Source organism: Actinia tenebrosa, unplaced genomic scaffold, assembly GCF_029948245.1.
Source record: "Actinia tenebrosa isolate PJP-AT-01 unplaced genomic scaffold, QUT_ActTen_1.0 PGA_scaffold14__42_contigs__length_11649687, whole genome shotgun sequence".
Taxonomy (NCBI): domain Eukaryota; kingdom Metazoa; phylum Cnidaria; class Anthozoa; order Actiniaria; family Actiniidae; genus Actinia; species Actinia tenebrosa.
Genome location: NW_028292574.1, coordinates 7149091 through 7167134, shown reverse-complemented (window position 1 = coordinate 7167134; position 18044 = coordinate 7149091). Strand labels below are relative to the sequence as shown.

Here is an 18044-nt window from a genome sequence, read left to right as displayed (position 1 = left end):
TGGTAAAGCAAAATATGATTGATGCTATTGATTCGCTGCAAGTTTGTGCTGGTCAGAAGTGAAGGTTTGTGCTGGTCTGGAAGTGAAGCTGCAATCAATGAAATGCATTATGTATTTGAAGCGGATAAAACAGGCACTGTTATGCTTATCGACGCCTCTAATGCTTTTAATTCACTGAACAGAGCTGCTTCTTTACACAATGTCAGAGTTCTTTTTCCAAAAATTGCAGTTTACTCTATATATACCTATAGATAACCAGAACGGTCATTCATCGTAGATGGAAAAATAACTATCTTCTGCAGAGAAAACCACACAAAGTGACCCACTTGCTATGGGTTTATATGCCCTCAGTCCTCAGCCGTTGATTACATGCTTGCAGCTCACAAGCAAAATAAAGCAATACTGGTTTGCAGACGATGCTAGTGGAGCTGGATCCTCAACAAAATTTAAAAAAATAGTGGGACACGTACAATGACTATGGCTGGACCAGACTTGGGGTTACTTCCCTAATGACAAGAAATGCTGACTTATCGTTAAGCCTGAAAAAGAAGAAAAGGCAAGAGATGCATTTAAGGGAACGGCTATTAATGTCACGACACAAGGGCAAATACATCTGGGGGCATTGTTAGGATCAAGATCCCACCTAGAAGAGTATGTTAGCGGAAAAGTAGAGGTTGGGATAGAAGAAAAGACCAAGTTAGCTGAATTTGCAGTATGCTACGCAGCTTTTACTTTTTACTTGAAACATCGATGGTTGTACAACATCAAGGGCTTTAGAAATGGCCACAGAAAATGGAGCATAGACTTGGTTGACAGTATTCCAAATCAAAGAGATGGATTTCGACTTAAACAAGAAATGCTATGAAACTGCGCTATGATTGGCATATTGATCGCAACCCTTCTATTTGTGTATGTGGTGAATCCTTCACTGAATTGTTGAATATGGTATGTAACGATGTCGAATTTCAACCTGTCCTACTCACCTGATCACTGGAGAAGAATTGAATCGAGGGTCCAATAAAGCCTTAGACGCACGTCTATATATCCACGCGCGTGGGTTCTGGGAAAGACAAAGGTCTTCATTCTTGAATGTTCGGCTTTGCTACCTCAATGCAGAATCTTACAAATACCTTCATCCCCAACAATTCTTTCGCCTACATGAGAACGAGAAGAAACGAATGTACTAAAAACGAGTGCTGGACATTGAACAGGGAACATTCACACCATACGTTTTTACTACAACTGGAGGTATGGGAAACGAATGCTTGACTATCAAAGTAGACTAGCTGAGCTGATTGCTATCAGGGAAGGTGAACACTACAGCAAAACTGTTGTAATAGTTACTTTAGCATTTAGCCTGACCCCACCCCCTGAGGGCCCCTGTAGTTTGTAATGCGCCCCCGCACATTGCCATGTGCGTGTTGTAGTTGATGGAGATATATAACAGAGTTTATCTTTCAACGTTTGTGTTTCATTTAAAGAACTAAAAACTTAGAGATTACAACAAAAACTATTTCATGTATTAGAGCCAAAGTTTTATTTTTCCATATTATGTTAAAAGACCTTGATTTCAATAACAATGGTCGCCTTTACATCATCAGAAAGTTAATAAATATTGCAATTAGATCATCATATTATATTTTCTGCTGCAGGTACAAAGAATGGAAGAGTCCTGAGTTAATGCAGCATTAATAGTCTTAATTTTTTCTCTCTCAAAGTGTTACAGATATAATATCCTTTTTTTTTCTTTCTTTTCTTTTCTTTTTGTCTTTTGTCACATTTTGTATTTGATTCAAGTAGCCAATTGTAAATTACCTACACGTAGCGAGATTTACGATTGTATTTGGGGGGGGGAAAAAGAAAAAAAAAGCTCAATAAAGTTTCCATTACTATTATTATTGATATTATCATTATTATTATTATTATTATTATTTAGTATTATTATTATTATTCAGTATTATTATTATTATTATTCAGTATTATTATTATTATTATTCAGTATTATTATTATTCAGTATTATTATTATTCAGTATTATTATTATTATTATTATTCAGTATTATTATTATTATTATTCAGTATTATTATTATTATTCAGTATTATTATTATTATTATTCAGTAGTATTATTATTATTACTATTATTATTGTTATTATTATTATTATTGTTATTATTATTATTATTGTTATTATTATTATTTAGTATTATTATTATTATTATTCAGTATTATTATTATTATTATTCAGTATTATTATTATTATTATTACTATTATTATTGTTATTATTATTATTATTTAGTATTATTATTATTATTATTCAGTATTATTATTATTATTATTCAGTATTATTATTATTCAGTATTATTATTATTCAGTATTATTATTATTATTATTCAGTATTATTATTATTATTATTCAGTATTATTATTATTCAGTATTATTATTATTATTATTCAGTAGTATTATTATTATTACTATTATTATTGTTATTATTATTATTATTGTTATTATTATTATTATTGTTATTATTATTATTATTGTTATTATTATTATTATTGTTATTATTATTATTATTGTTATTATTATTATTATTGTTATTATTATTATTTAGTATTATTATTATTATTATTATTATTCAGTATTATTATTATTATTATTCAGTATTATTATTATTATTATTACTATTATTATTGTTATTATTATTATTATTTAGTATTATTATTATTATTATTCAGTATTATTATTATTATTATTCAGTATTATTATTATTATTATTCAGTATTATTATTATTTTTCAGTATTATTTTTTTTTTTCAGTATTATTATTATTATTATTCAGTATTATTATTATTATTATTCAGTATTATTATTATTATTATTCAGTAGTAGTATTATTATTATTACTATTATTATTGTTATCATTATTATTATTATTATTATTTGAATAAAAGAGAATTCAGAGATGCTATCAAACTTAGATACGACTGGGAAATCACTGACAGCCCATCGGTATGTGTGTGCGGAGATTTTTTTAATGTGGACCATGCTATGAGCTGTAGACGTGGCGGATTTGTTATTCAGCGCCACAACGAGATGCGCGATCTTGAAGCAGAAGTGTTGAGCATGGTCTGCAATGACGTTGAAATAGAACCAGTACTTCAAAAAGTTACAGGAGAAATCCTGACCAGAGGTTCTAATAAAGCTTCTGATGCTCGCCTTGACGTTCATGCACGTGGCTTTTGGGAAAGGCAGAGATCTGCATTATTTGATGTCAGGGTGTGTCACCCAAATGCAGAGTCCTACAAAGATCTCACTTCCCAGCAAATATACCACCTGCATGAGAATGAGAAGAAGCGCAAGTATGCTAGCAGAGTCTTGGAAATTGAACAAGCGAGTTTTACGACTTTAGTATTCACTATAACTGGAGGTATGGCAGATGAGTGTAGAACATACCACAGTAACCTCGCCGAACTAATTGCCAAGACAAGAAAGGAGAAGATTATGCCACCACTGTATCCTGGACTGGATACAAGCAAAGGTTTCTTTCTCCCTTTTGAGATTAGCTCTTCTATGCCTTAGGGGCTCAGGAACCACAAGAAGAATACTTAGGAACATAAAGAACATAGACTTGAATGTTGAGACTGCAAATGCAGCAATTAGCTAAATATTTAATATATTTATTTATTTATTTATTTATTTATTTATTTATTTATTTATTTATTTATTTATTTATTTATTTATTTATTTATTTATTTATTTATTTATTTATTTATTTATTTATTTATTTATTTATTTATTTATTTATTTATTTATTTATTTATTTATTTATTTATTTATTTATTTATTTACATATATTATTAGAATTAGTTTTTACTAAATAAATTTTATGGTTATACATTAGTAGATATATTTTTATTAGAGTATATTTTATTATAGTTTTTCTTTTTCTCTTTTTTTTATATTATAAATAGATATATTTTTTTATTATAGGATGTACGAAGAGATAATCTATACGTCGTATATATCTATATAGATACCAAATACAATTTAAGGAACTTGGGAGGTTGCTTAAGCACTCAAAAAAGCTAGAGTTGCACTCCGCTTCGCGTCATGCAACTCTTACGCTTTTCTTCGTGCTTAGCAACCTCCCGCGTGCATCCATAACTCGATGGACGCACAGCTACTTGTGATCCATTGCTTTTATAATATATAGTCAAGTTATCAAACAAGAAATGAATACAAAATATCGACTTTATTTGTTGATCATGCCCTAAATTCTCCTAACGCAACTTGCGTGAATGAAAAGCACATAGGCGCCAAAAACAGGGGGGGGAAAACCAGTCGTTTTGAAAATGGCAGCTTTACTCTGAAGACTGTTATGACTAAAATAATGGTAACAAGTTTTGACACGGGAAAACGTGTCAAATGTGCTGGACACATTGGATACTTTGAATAGAGTAGAAGAATATTTGGGGTTTAGTCATTGTAAGACAGAAGAAAGTTCGTGGATTCGGTTTGAATATTTTTTTACGGTCAAATTGAGCCAGCATAAACGAGTCTTGGTCGCAAACCCCAAAGCAAGCCTCCGTCTCTCTGAGAACCTAGTGTCTTATGGTGGCTCCATCGGCTCAAAAACACCACACAAAACATTATTGAACAGAAGATTCTCCATCTACAGAAAAAGTTTGGTCTCGAAAATTTACCTCAGAATACCCTGCGAGCAGAGTCTCCTTTACCTTCCCCCGAGTGAGAGAAAGGAAAGAAGACTCTTTCCTTTCTCTTACTCGGGGGAAGGTTAAGGAGACTTTGCTCGCAGGGTAACCTCAGAATGGAAATATTACGAAAAATGTATCTCTTTCCCTACGCTTCTTAGTAAATTTGCACCCCAAACAATATGGCGTCGAAAACCGTGAAAGGAACTATAAATAAACGAATATAAAACTCGTAAGAATACTCTTTTATGTAAATTATGATGCAGTAAATTCCTCGTCCACCCACTCGTTGAAGGTTTCGGTATGAAAATCCCTTTTTCATAAAAATATTCGACTAGAAATAGATACGTTTAGCTAACCAAAACAAAAATCATTACTTTAGTTAATACAATAACATTAGTTAAGTTTAGTTTAGTTTTAGTTAATAATACATTACTCGTGCGGGTACTGTTACTAAAACAAGGAACGGCCTGAAACCACCTGAAACCAGCCAAAACCTTGAATCTCCATCGAGTTTGTCGTCCAGTTTGTGTATTTTATTGACTTTTATCGATCGATCAAGTGTTTGTTTTCCTTGGAAGGGATGTACTTCATGGTAAAATGTCATATAGTCGTTCATACGTATATAGTCTCCCATAGAAGTATTCCACACTTATACCTCACCTCTCCCTTGCTATGATTACCTGTTCCTAGCTATGATCAACCGTCCCTACCTATGATCAACTGTTTCTAGCTATGATCAACTGTTTCTAGCTATGATCAACTGTCACTAGCTATGATCAACTATCCCTTAGCTATGATCAACTATCTCTACTAATGGTTTCCGGTACCTATATATAGATTAACTTCCCCTTATATAGTTTAATGAACTTAAAAACTTGCAGGCATGCAACATGGCTGAATTACGTTAAGCAGGGGCTTATCCAGGATTTGTCAATGGAGGGGGGGGGGGGGGGGGGCGTGGGGGTCACAACATACCAAATTGTCACTATGACATCATATCACATACTGCATCAACGGTCAGATGATTTATCTTTGGCTTTGAAAATGGGGTCACAGGCACCCCTGAGCCCCCTAGATAGGCCTATGTTAAGTTTAACAAATTTACAGGTTAAAGTATGTAAAAAAATGTTCAAATTGTAATCATAGCTAGGGACAGTTGATGACAGCTAGGGGCAGTTGAAAATAGCAAGAGATAGTTGAAAATAGCTAGAGATAGTTGATCATAGCTAAGGGATAGTTGATCATAGCTAGTGACAGTTGATCATAGCTAGAAACAGTTGATCATAGGTAGGGACGGTTGATCATAGCTAGGAACAGGTAATCATAGCAAGGGAGAGGTGAGGTATAAGTGTGGAATACTTCTATGGGAGACTATATACGTATGAGCGACTATATGACATTCTACCATGAAGTACATCCCTTCCAAGGAAAACAAACACTCGATCGATCGTTAAAAGTCAATAAAATACACAAACTGGACGACAAACTCGATGGAGATTCAATGTTTTGGCTGGGTTTTTTTTATTTCAGCTGGTTTCAAGATGGTTTCAGGTCGTTTTAGGTGGTTTCAGGTGGTTTTAGGTCGTTCCTTGTTTTAGAAAATACCAATAGTGCTATTTTAGATCAATGACGCAGTAGAAATTCCTTGCCCGCCCCCATTCAAGCTTACGGCATGAAATACGTTTTTGTCATAAAAATATTCGACTAGAAATAAATATGTTTTGCTAATCAAACCAAATATCATTTTTCTTGCTAATAAAATAATATAAAACTCGTGCGAGTACTATTTTACATCAATGACGCAGTAGAAATTCCTGGCCTGTCCATTTACAATCTTTTGTTTACGTAACCAATTAAAATTGTATCAAAAAAACAAAAATCGCACTTAAAGTTTCTAATTTAGCTCCAGTTTCTAATTATCTGCTTAGAATACTACCAAATTAAGCTTAAAGTAAGTTGGATTAAGGCACTCTTACCACGAAAACCACATATGTTCAACCTCTTTCACCTCCTCCGTGTCCCGATCTTACAGATCTCAACGTGCATTTTCACCTCGTGTTTCACCAATGTCAATCATGACGAGGTCCACCAATGGCATTCGTAACACTAAATTCCGATCATACCTAACTCACCAAAAACAAATGTACTGTGCCCATAGGCTCAGCACAAAAATTTAGCTTACAAGTGAATCAAAAATGTTCAAAACTACGGAGAAAGTGATTTTCAACTGTAAGAAGTACATTTCAAATGTTGACATATGTTAGTACAGTAATGCCGGCCAAGAAAATCAATGAAAATCACAGTGGATCAATGTGTTTGTTGTTGTTGACGATGTTTAAGTTTGTTATCGTACGATGACTTAGCAATGGAAAGCCTCTTGTACACGGATCAAAAACAACTGACTGAACTGGATTAATTTTCTCTGGGTAGTATGCTTTATCGGCTTTCACTCCCATGTAGAGCTTCAGAAAGGACTTCACTGCAGTTGTGAAGCTCCGAAGTAGATGGTGAGCGTGATATTTATAGTTAATTACTTTGGAAATACTTTTGTTGAATAAATACACGATAACAATATTTTTGTATTTCTTTAATCATTGCTAAAAACCTTTGTAGACACCGACCAATTTGTGGTTTGCTTTGTCTTTTTGGAGTGACGCTCTGACACAATCTTGTCCAGCTCACTGTTTGAAAAAGATGCAAATCTTGACGTTTTATTACTAGGCTGATCAAATTACAACTCTATACTAAATGTCGGAGATTGATGAGTATTTTCGCTAGTTTTTTCAATCATTTTCAGTTATCTTTTCTAGATAAATTGTCAGCAAAAAGATACAAAAAGTTTTTTTATTTTCGCCGAAGCAAAAAAAGCTGACGTGAGCGTGCAACCCATGGGCAAATGGTTCATGCTTTTCAACCAATCAGATCGCGCGGATTTACTTGACCATATTATGTTGTTTTTTTTCTTAGTGAGAAATTAATGTAGAAGTATTATTATTATTACTGATTGTATCTTGAAGAATTATTAAAAATTTAATTATCATTTATAATTTTTTTAAATATCATCATCATCAACATCATCATCATCATTACCGCCAAAAAGTTAGACGCTTTTCAAAATCGTCTGAAAGGGAATTTGTGAAAGAAATTTCTGAAACTGATCTCACAGCGTGCTTCTCAGAAAATAAGGTTGACAAAATCTTCTCCTCTCTTTATCGAAAAATAAACAATATTGTCAACAAAGTAGCTCCTCTGAAAAAGCTAAGTAAGCGAGATATTAAAAAGTTAAACAAGCCATGGATAACCGAGGGAATTCGTGAGTCTATAAGGATTAAAAATCAGTTATCAATGTCTGGAAATAAAGACCGATATCTTTACTATAGGAACAAAATAGTTTCTCTTATACGAACAAGTAAAAGAAATCATTATGAATCTTTTTTTGAAGTAAATCAAAGGAATGCAAAGAAGACTTGGCAAGCTATCAACTCATTTTTGCACAATAATAAGAGTAAACGCAAACAAGTTTCAGCTTTAAAGGATTCTTCTCTTAACGATCGTGTTACTAGTAACCCACACAAGTTACCTAACATTCTCAATACTTTTTTTGCTGCCGTAGGAAAAAACTATGCTAGTCGAATTCCGCAGTCCAAGACACACTTTACCGAATACCTTTAAAATATAAATCAACTTAATTCCATGTTTTTCACTCCTGTGACAGCATCTGAAATAGATGATGAAATTTTATCGCTATCTAATAATTATATCTTATTTGGGTTTTTTCCCGTAATACGGGCTGATATTTTACGAGTTGCGAATGTATTTTTCCGAGTCCCGTAGGGACGAGGAAAAATACGAGCAATGAGTAAAATATCAGCCCGTATTACGGGAAAAAACCCAAATAAGTTATTTATTATACGACATTGGAAATTGATATGTATTTGTCCCTTTTTGAGCGAGTTTATCAGTATTTTTTGAGTTTTCAAGGTCCGCACGCTATCTCAGAAAAAACGTAAACACAGGAAACCCATCAAGTGCCTTTAATCTTATTGGTCAATAGGCAAATTACATGACAACTGACATGAAACTCGTCAAACTAGATATGATCTTCGTAAAATAACACTTCGCATCGATTCAAAATGAGTTTACTAACAATCAAAAGTTTTGAAAAGTTAGAATCATGAAGACGAATTCCAGCAAAAAACGAAAAGCTTAGTGAGTTCACTAGTTCTTATAGCTCATCGTCGCTGTTTAATGGATCAATTCTCTTGAATTTCTTCTTAAAACTGGGGGATGGTTCAACCGCCAAAGCATGATGATCTCTACCAAAGTTGATAGAACAGTTATTGAAAACAGCTCCATAAAACATGCTTTGATTGGATTCTGGCTGTTCTGCAGGCTCAAATGGATTGGATGTCAGAGTACTGGAAAGTTGAAGCGGTACTTTAGGACTCAAGGCCGAATCTATCGTTAGTTTTCTTCCTTCGATGTGCTCACTTAATTTGGAAGACATAACGTGCTGTTGCTCTGTTGACGCTTCTCAATAACTATCCAAAGACTTTAGGTTTCTCTGGCCAGCCAGGGCTATTATATTCAGAGGCTCTACGTTTTCTTTTCGTAGCGTTGAAATCATGGTTCTTCGTGCCGAGTGGTTGGTAAAACGGCCTTCAATACCGGCGGCTTTGCACATCTCTTTCATGAACTGTGCCAGCGAGTGCTTTCCAAGTGGTTGTCTCTTGTACCATATCTCTGATGATGGTTTTTGAATGGCTGCCAAGTAGAAAGGAGATTCTGATTTTTTCATTTCTGGTGGTACATGAGAAATGTACTCCTTGAATAATTTCACTGGACAACGAGGTCCACCAGTTGCAAACATCTTAGGATTGAACGGACGATCCGGGACGAACTCATTTTCGCCTGTTCTAGTTTTGCTTCCGCGTTCCTTAATCCATTCCACGTACTCTCTTTCTCCATCTGTTTTGATTTCAAAGTCGCCGTATCTTACACGATGGTGCTCATCTTGTGCTCTCCAACCCAAGTAAACAGTGTTGTGAAACCAAACTGTGCGCAGAAGGACTTGAGGATAATTGTTGCCAAGCTGTTGTTTTTGCCATAATATCTGGATATGGTCTGTACTCAGCCCCTGTGCCTTGTTTGGCTTCTGGCCTTTCCCACGCCTACGGAGCTCCTTTCTTTTGCAAGCCAAGGCTTCCCGAGAACGGTTGAATTCTCTATCTAGCAAAATGGAGTATTGTTTGCCTTGTTCTCTAAGGAAGCGGTCGATACTACGTAAATAGGAGGTAAGAGTATCTGGTTCAAATTCATCGCCATTTTGCTTGCGTACTTTTACCACAAAACAGGCTAGTAGTTTGTCCAGCTCATTAGGCGGTATCTCTTCAATTTTTCTTGTTTCTTTAATCGTTTTTGCCCACCTGTAGAAGACTTGTAAATCGTTATGTGTCTTTTTTGCAGTGTTTTTGTTCCTGTTTTCTCTTATGAATGTTGATACTTCATCTTCATCGGCGAAATTAGTGGTCTCGAGCTCGTTGTCCTTCTGTACTTCGACTGTCGTATCCTGCGGGTTTTCAAAATCTTTTAAAAGAACATCGTCATCTATTTCAAAATTGATGTCTAGGAAATCTAGGTCAGTGTTCGTGTCATAGTGAAGATTTAGGTCAAAATTTGGGTCACTTTCACCTCGAAACATGATGAAAAAAGTTGCGAGCGTATTATGCTAGTCCTGTCCCGGTTAAACCGGTTAAACCGGGACAGGACTAGCATAATACGGTGCCATATTTTGCGAGTTCTCTTGACCTTATAAGGTAAAATTACGTAATAGTCGTATAATAATAAAGCTTATACTCATGCCCAGTTAATTTTTTAAAAGCATCTAAACCGTTTCTCAGTGAACATCTTGCAAAACTGATGAACTTATCTGTGCAAACAGGTAGATATCCCACAAAACTTAAGATCTCCAAAATTTGTCCTATTTATAAATCGGAGGATGATACAGACCCTAGTAACTACAGACCTATATCACTTCTCTCTGTGTTTAACAGAATCTTTGAAAATACAATGTATAATAGATTAATTACATTCATACATAAACATCATATTCTCTCTGACATGCAGTATGGCTTTAGGAAAAATCACTCCACACAACATACACTTCTTGATATAATTAGTACAATACAACATAATATGGACAACAAAATATACACATGTGCAGTTTTCATTGATTTAGCGAAAGCATTCGATACTGTTGACCATTCCATTCTCATGAAAAAACTTTATATTTATGGCGTGAGAGGATGCGTCTATAATTGGTTTAAGTCATACTTGTCTGAGAGAACTCAAACTACTAGTGTTAGTAATCATATATCGAATAAAGAAGCAATTAATTTTGGGGTCCCTCAGGGTTCTACATTAGGTCCTTTACTCTTTCTCCTTTACATAAATGATATTAGTATGGCCTCTAATATTTTAAAATTTCATCTTTTCGCAGACGATACAAATATACTTCACTCGAATAAATGCTTAAAAACCCTTGAAAGGGAAATGAACAATGAACTAACAAAGCTCCATGATTGGTTCACTGCAAACAAACCTACCATAAATATCAAAAAATCAAACTTTGTTTTATTCCATTCAGCTCGTAACAAACCAAAACATTCATTGAACATTAAAATCTTGGATTATAAAAGTAACCAGTATATACAGCTTGAAAAAAAGGATTATGTAAAATATCTTGGTGTTTTATTAGATAGTACATTATCTTGGAAGCCTCATATTGATTATATAAGCAAAAAAGTAAGTAGAATAGTGGGTATTCTCAGCAGATTGAGACATTTTGTTCCAAAAAATACTCTAATCAAAATGTATAAATCCCTCTTACAGCCGCTCTTGATATATGGAATATGTACCTGGGGTCAAGCTTGCAAAAAGCTTACTGATAAATTGCTCATTCTGCAGAAGCGCGCTCTAAGGTCAATATTTTTCGTGAAATCAATTCAAAGTGCAATACCGATATTCATTGAACATGAAATTTTACCAATCAAATCTCTTTATTTTTATTCAGTAGCACAGCTAATGTACGATGTTAAATATGATTATATTCCCAGTAATATTAGCAAACTCTTTACTTACATAAAAGATATTCACTCCTATGAAACAAGATCTTCTGCCAGTGATAATTTCTATACTAGATATTTACGTTTAAACACTCAAAAAGATTCCTTCTCGCGAGTGGGTGCACGTCTATGGAATCAAATACCATCTTTCATTAGGAGTTTATCCAAAAAAAACTTCCAAAAGGAAATCAAAACCGTTTTATTAAACGATCTTAATATTAATCGCTATGATACTGAGATCTTCAAACTTTTTAAGTAAGTCTATCTGTAATGAGCTATTTTTCATTTTCTACTCAGTGAACTACTTTTCATTTCCTATTCAGCTCTTTGTACTCTGATATTAACATTTATTTATTATTAACATATAAAGACATCTTTGTAAATCTACGTGTATATTCTGTGAATTTAACCTGCCTAGACTAGCTTTAGCTATATGCAGGTTATATAGTTTTTCTTTTTTGTATTCTTTTATTCATCAATAAAGATCAAAGTTATCATTATTATTATTATTATTATTATTATTATTATTATTATTATCATCATCATCATCTACCTTTTCACCCTTTATCCTTCTAGCAATATGTAACATAATTTTATTGTGAGCCTTATTACAATATAGTTTCTTCTTAACGTGTCACTCTTTTTCGTTCATTGGACTGGATTTCAAGTTATTGAGGGGGAGACGAATTTCTGGCGAGGGAAAATAGAAGGCCTATGTTTACATATGCTAATTAGTTGCCTCAAAAGAAAAAAAATATTTAACTATGTGCAAGATCTCTGATTGAAGTCATATTTATGCTGCCAGTTGAGGAGAAATACATCTGTTTGAGCACTGACGGCAGTAAAAGCGTTTGATTTAACTCAACTTTACTCCTCGTTTTACTGCATTACAAAATGTGTCAGAACTAGAGCACGAGGGGGTTATTAATTTTTCCCTACCAGGGGAGGGGTGCTTACAAATCCAATCTATTAGGGCGTTTGATCTTTCTGCCGGAGCGTGTGTACTGGGCTGGAACAACATCTTTTCAAAACTTTAAAGATTTAAAGAAACCTGTTGAATTTGGTTGAAATACATGCGAAAATCACGCCTCCCGAATCAACGCAGGACTAAGGATTTTCGTAAAGATTGCCATGAAGTTTACCCTGAGAACTAAGACACTATTGTTCGTGCCGTTTTTTTTTAAGTTCAGTGTGGCTTGATAAATTTACGCTCCATTAGAAAGGTTTTGGGAGATAGCGGCTAAAACTCCACACGAGTCGAACACGAGTGAACACGAGTGACCACGAGTGAACACGAGTAGTACTAGAGTGAACACGACCGAACACGAGTCGAACACGAGTCAACATCAGTCGAACACGATGAACAAGAGTCGAAAAAAGATTTTTTTAAATCAGAAAAAGTAAGCAAATATAAATATTAAAATTAACGAAGAAGGAACGAACGAAGGGAATAAATTAATGGACGAATAAATGAATGGGATGAATGAATAAGAAAGTGAATGAATAAAAGAAAGAACGAATGAATGAATGAAACAAGAAATAAATATAGAATAGAATAATAACAGTAAAATAATAGATAGATAAAATAATAAACAGATAAAATAATGAATAAGATAAACTTACAGAAACGATGCAAGAAAGAAACAAAGAAATTTATGAGTTTATGAATTTTAAGAGAACTTGGAAATAACTAATAACATGAACAATAAATAATATTAAGTTCCTATAATGCAATACAGTATACCACTTAATTATGTCCGGTTTTATAAATATACATGTAAACTTGATAAACGTTAACTTGGATCATTACCTAAAAAGATTATCTTTGATTTCATGGGCGCACTAAAATTGTCTTGAACAATAATGTCAACAAATACTATATTACTAGAACTACCCTCCTGTTGTTGACTGTAAATCGATGCGATTGTAACTGATCATGAACTATTGGCGTAGATAAAAGTTTATATAATACTCATGCAACTCATTTATTCCCTTCGTTCGTTCTTCGTTAATTATTTATTTATATTTGCTTACTTTTTTTATTTTCTTTTTTATCTTTTTTCGACTCGTGTTCATCGTGTTCACTCGTGTTCACTCGTGTTCACTCGTGTTCACTCGTGTGGAGTTTTAGCCGCAATCGGTTTTGGGATTGTCGGTATATGAGCAAAAAACGCGATCTTTGGTGATTGCGTGACTGAGGTTCCACTTTACGTTAAAAGTTTGGTTACTTTAAAATTCACGCTAAAAACTACGATAGAAACGTTCTTTAAATAGATTTATAATCTTGTTTAAGCCAAATACGTTTTGTGTCGATAAAAAAGCGGTTTCAACAGTTAGTTTATATATGCATAAATCACGTCGCCTAATGGTTACTTGATCCTGGGTCAATGATTTTTAGAGCGACTGATTGCAAATGTTGTTGATCTTGGTTGTGTACACACTATACCATGATGTTTAAAAATCCAGTATGAACGAAAAAGGGTGATTAAGAAGAAAGTTCAAAAATATTGTCATAGATGGTTTATTTTTTACGCGCGCTCTGTTCAAAATTTGTTCATTTTCACTCCTCTTGGGTTTCGGCCGTTTTCTTGAAAATAAAATAATATTTTCGAAAACCAACTACCCAGTGATTCATATCTAATAATGGCCTATCTAATTTCAAAAGAAGAGCGGATTTGATTTTTTGACACTTGCCACCATTTGTTTGAGTCTTGTGGAAATTGCCTCCTAATGCGATTCCTAAGAATTCTTACCAAGCATTGTCATTAGAGCGAACAGGCATACAATAAGGCGAACGGAGTCTCAAGAGTGCGATGGAACTTTCATTGAGAAATTTAGCATTGAATTTGACAATCATGAATATGTTTGCGTGGATCATTAACGTTTTCAAACTTTCTTTTGTTTTACCCAGAGTGGTAACTACGAACCCCAATAAAGAGGACCCTGTTACTTCCGTTGGAAACTTTTCGGGTTATTTGGAAATTGACTCGTCAACTAATATGACATGTTTGAATGCCAGTGTATTGGACAACAGTTATGTGGAGTTTGGAATTCAAAAAGAGTATTTCCTAAACATAACGATAGACGAATCCTCTCTTTATATCCAATATAAGGAGAACCAACGGACTTTGAAATTAACCATCACAGATGACGATACAGGTATGTTATTTCAATTTTCATGTGGAAATAATCAACTTAATATATAGAGGATATTACATGGGCGCGCGGAGATACGAATTTTATCTTCGAGTGTTGAAAAGATCTCTCACGAGTGAGCGTAGCGAACAAGTAAGAGATTTTCAACACGAGAAGATAAAATTCGTATCTCCAAGCGCCCATGTAATATTCTGTTTATTATATATTTATCAATGAAGTATGTTTTGGCTTTTTCAGGCAATTCTTTCCGTGTATTTTTGAATAGCCATCACAATGGTGTTATCTTCACACGTGAAAATAACGTTATTTTCACGTGTGAAGATATCAATTTTTCGAAATAGAGAAACATAGATATTTCATTGGTAATTATATAATAAAAGTAAATCTCCAATGAAAAGCATTTTTACAATGCAGATTATATTCAATTATTAACAGTTTGAATAAAACACCTGCTTGATATTTTAAGGTGACTGCCTACTTTTGGAAAACGATTTAAACTTTTTTTTTAAACTTCTATTTTCCAAATTAAAATTTAATGCTGATTCCAAATGTGGAAAGAAAAATTGGGTGTCCCGAGCTTGTTTTCGAGATAATCAGCATTTAATGGAAGCCTACGCGCGAGATTTTGAAGCAAAACTTCCACCACCGGAAGTGATTAGAAAAAATTAAGATTCATAAGATAATAGTTATTTGCAGACTAAATGATTGCACGAATGACGGCTAGTCAATCATTTTACAATAATACATAGCTATTTTCGACAAAAAGACAAAGAGATACATCGATTTGTCATATTTTGTAGTTTCGGTGCTCTTAAAAAATCTCATCAAGTCGAACTAAAAACCCTTACAAAAATCTATTTTTTCATGTGTTAGAAATATTAACTTTTTCTAAAATATTGATATAACCTAGATTTTTAAGAGTTTTTTCGAATGAGCTATCAAAAAATAGAGAGTCCCGTGCAAAATTTTAGGGGTTTTGCCCTGTTGAAGCTCAAAACGCGTATGGTTCTTCAATAAAATCTTGTTGATTTTTCAGCGGTTTTTGAGCGCGCGCACATCGTGCGCTCAAATCGAACCTTCAAAAGTGGGCAGTCACCTTAAGGACGTTCGCGGGCAAATGAGCAAATGCGTTTCCAATGTTTTTGTATTTTGTATTTGTATTTTTTTATTTTTCTCCATTTGTAAACAATTAAATGATTACAATAATAAGTTAGATAATTATTTTACAATAGTAACATATTGATGGCGATTGGGCAAGGATATAGATGAACTAATTAGTTGCCCATATAAGGAAAATTGAGAGAAATAGGAATAGAGTGGAATAGGAAACAAAATCTAGGTTATAATCTAGGAGTGAATGATATAGTGAATGATATACTAAAAGTCTCGCTTCGCGCTCGACTTTTTAAGGGACGAGTTAGAAGTGCGCCAGTCACACCCATTCCCATACTACATCATACAGAGGTTTTATACACGGTGAATCATTGCTTTATACTAGACAGAAGGAACCAGGAATTAACGATGAGATTTTTATTTAAGTTTAAATATTTGTAGTATATATGGAGAGCGAGTGCGATATTTGTAAGCGTTCCTATTGCAATGAATATAATCTCTTGAATCATAAATGTTCTATAGCTAAACCGTGTCCTAAATGTGGAAAGATATTCAAGAATGAGGGAAGTTTAAAAACAGCGCTTATAAAGCGCATGTGGCTCCTGCCATTATCAAAATGCAATAGATGATTTGTACAGTAGATATGTGGATCATCAGTTACCGCATGCGATGGCGCACTGTATGATATCACGGTGATCAGAGTAGAAGTCGGAATTATTTGAGATAAAGAATATAAGAATTTAAAGTAAGACCAATTTAGTTTTGAAGGAAGTTCGGCCAGTTTTGTCATTTAAATAAGCCGTTCTGAATAAAATGTAGATTGATCGCCACACATTACAAGATTACAAATAACCGAAGCAATGCTCAAATTATATGTTGAAATGTGCGAAGGTCTAACGAGAATTCGCTCAAATAAATAATCAGTAATTTACAGACTTCGATGAAGACAAAATAAATAGCATTTCTAAACGAATTTCTATAAGATATTTGCTTAGTTCACGGTGTAAATAAATAGTGTCCGTGACCCTTGAAGGTCAAGATAAGTAGTAATGTAAATCAACACGCATAACGCAACGCTTTATGTTGATCGTCCCGATTGTATCATAAACGGCCGATTGTCTTGTATATATTCAGTTTTGAGCTCATAGGTCGAATGATTCCTGAAATAAAACACACAGCCTGCCTTTGAAATTAAAAACAGAGAAAAGCGTTTTCAAATAGATCTTCTTTTAATTAGACTCTTCGTAGTCGTCTTTCGCCGAGTCTCCCACCACGAGGTTCCAAGGCCGTCATCGGTTGTCATCCCCTTCGGCAATAATCGTAGTACAGGTAGATTTTGTTGTTCAAGCGTTGATTGGTTCAGAAGTTTGTTCATTGTTTCGTATCGAATTGTTTATTATTAATGATGATTGCTGATTGGTTCCGAAGTTAATCCCAATGCCTCGAAACCCTTTCGACTAATTCCGAACGTTTGCCGAGTCACACTCACTCTTACGGACGGACACAACTCGATGACATAGTGGCTTCGCCTCTTCGAGGCAGTAGCCACAAAAATGCACCTATCCAAGAAGGTTTCATGTGCGATACCAAAGCCACCTCCACCTCCTCCAGTACCATGATATTGTTGTAACTGTGGTAAAAAATTTGACAGAGCTTCGCGAGTTTCTTTCCATGCTAAAGTTTGTACTATATAATGCAGCGCTGCGATAGACTGATGCAAATACAAGAAGATACTTTTGCTATTTGCGACTCTTGTGGAAGAATAATTTTTAATGCTGTGCCGTGTGCGACGTTAGACCAGTATTTTGTGAATGGTGGTCGTAGGAAAACACCTTACAAGAAGATAAAATACTTTAGAGAATGGATGAAACGTATATAGGGTTTTTATCCTGTATACATTGACGACGACACGAAGGAAAAAATAGTTGAGCATCTAGA

At 34.0% G+C, this 18044-nt stretch overlaps 1 protein-coding gene, 1 long non-coding RNA gene and 1 pseudogene across 4 annotated transcripts in view; 2 read left to right on the top strand and 1 right to left on the bottom strand.

The window, feature by feature from the left end:
- The window catches only part of LOC116287679 (uncharacterized), a 128108-nt gene that overhangs the window by 20004 nt on the left and 90060 nt on the right, over positions 1 to 18044 (top strand). For all 3 annotated transcript variants that reach the window (XM_089029648.1, XM_089029647.1, XM_089029646.1), the window contains exon 3: positions 14749 to 14996. In XM_089029648.1, the coding sequence (XP_088885774.1) occupies positions 14749 to 14996 (248 nt within the window). The remainder of the gene's footprint in view (positions 1 to 14748; positions 14997 to 18044) is intronic.
- LOC148911370 (uncharacterized) lies at positions 98 to 6863 on the bottom strand. The gene is made up of 3 exons (XR_016119739.1): positions 6690 to 6863; positions 984 to 1154; positions 98 to 539 (listed from the first exon to the last, which is right to left on the bottom strand). It is a non-coding gene; the product is annotated as an uncharacterized LOC148911370 (long non-coding RNA).
- On the top strand, positions 2945 to 3662 carry LOC148911371 (uncharacterized; annotated as a pseudogene).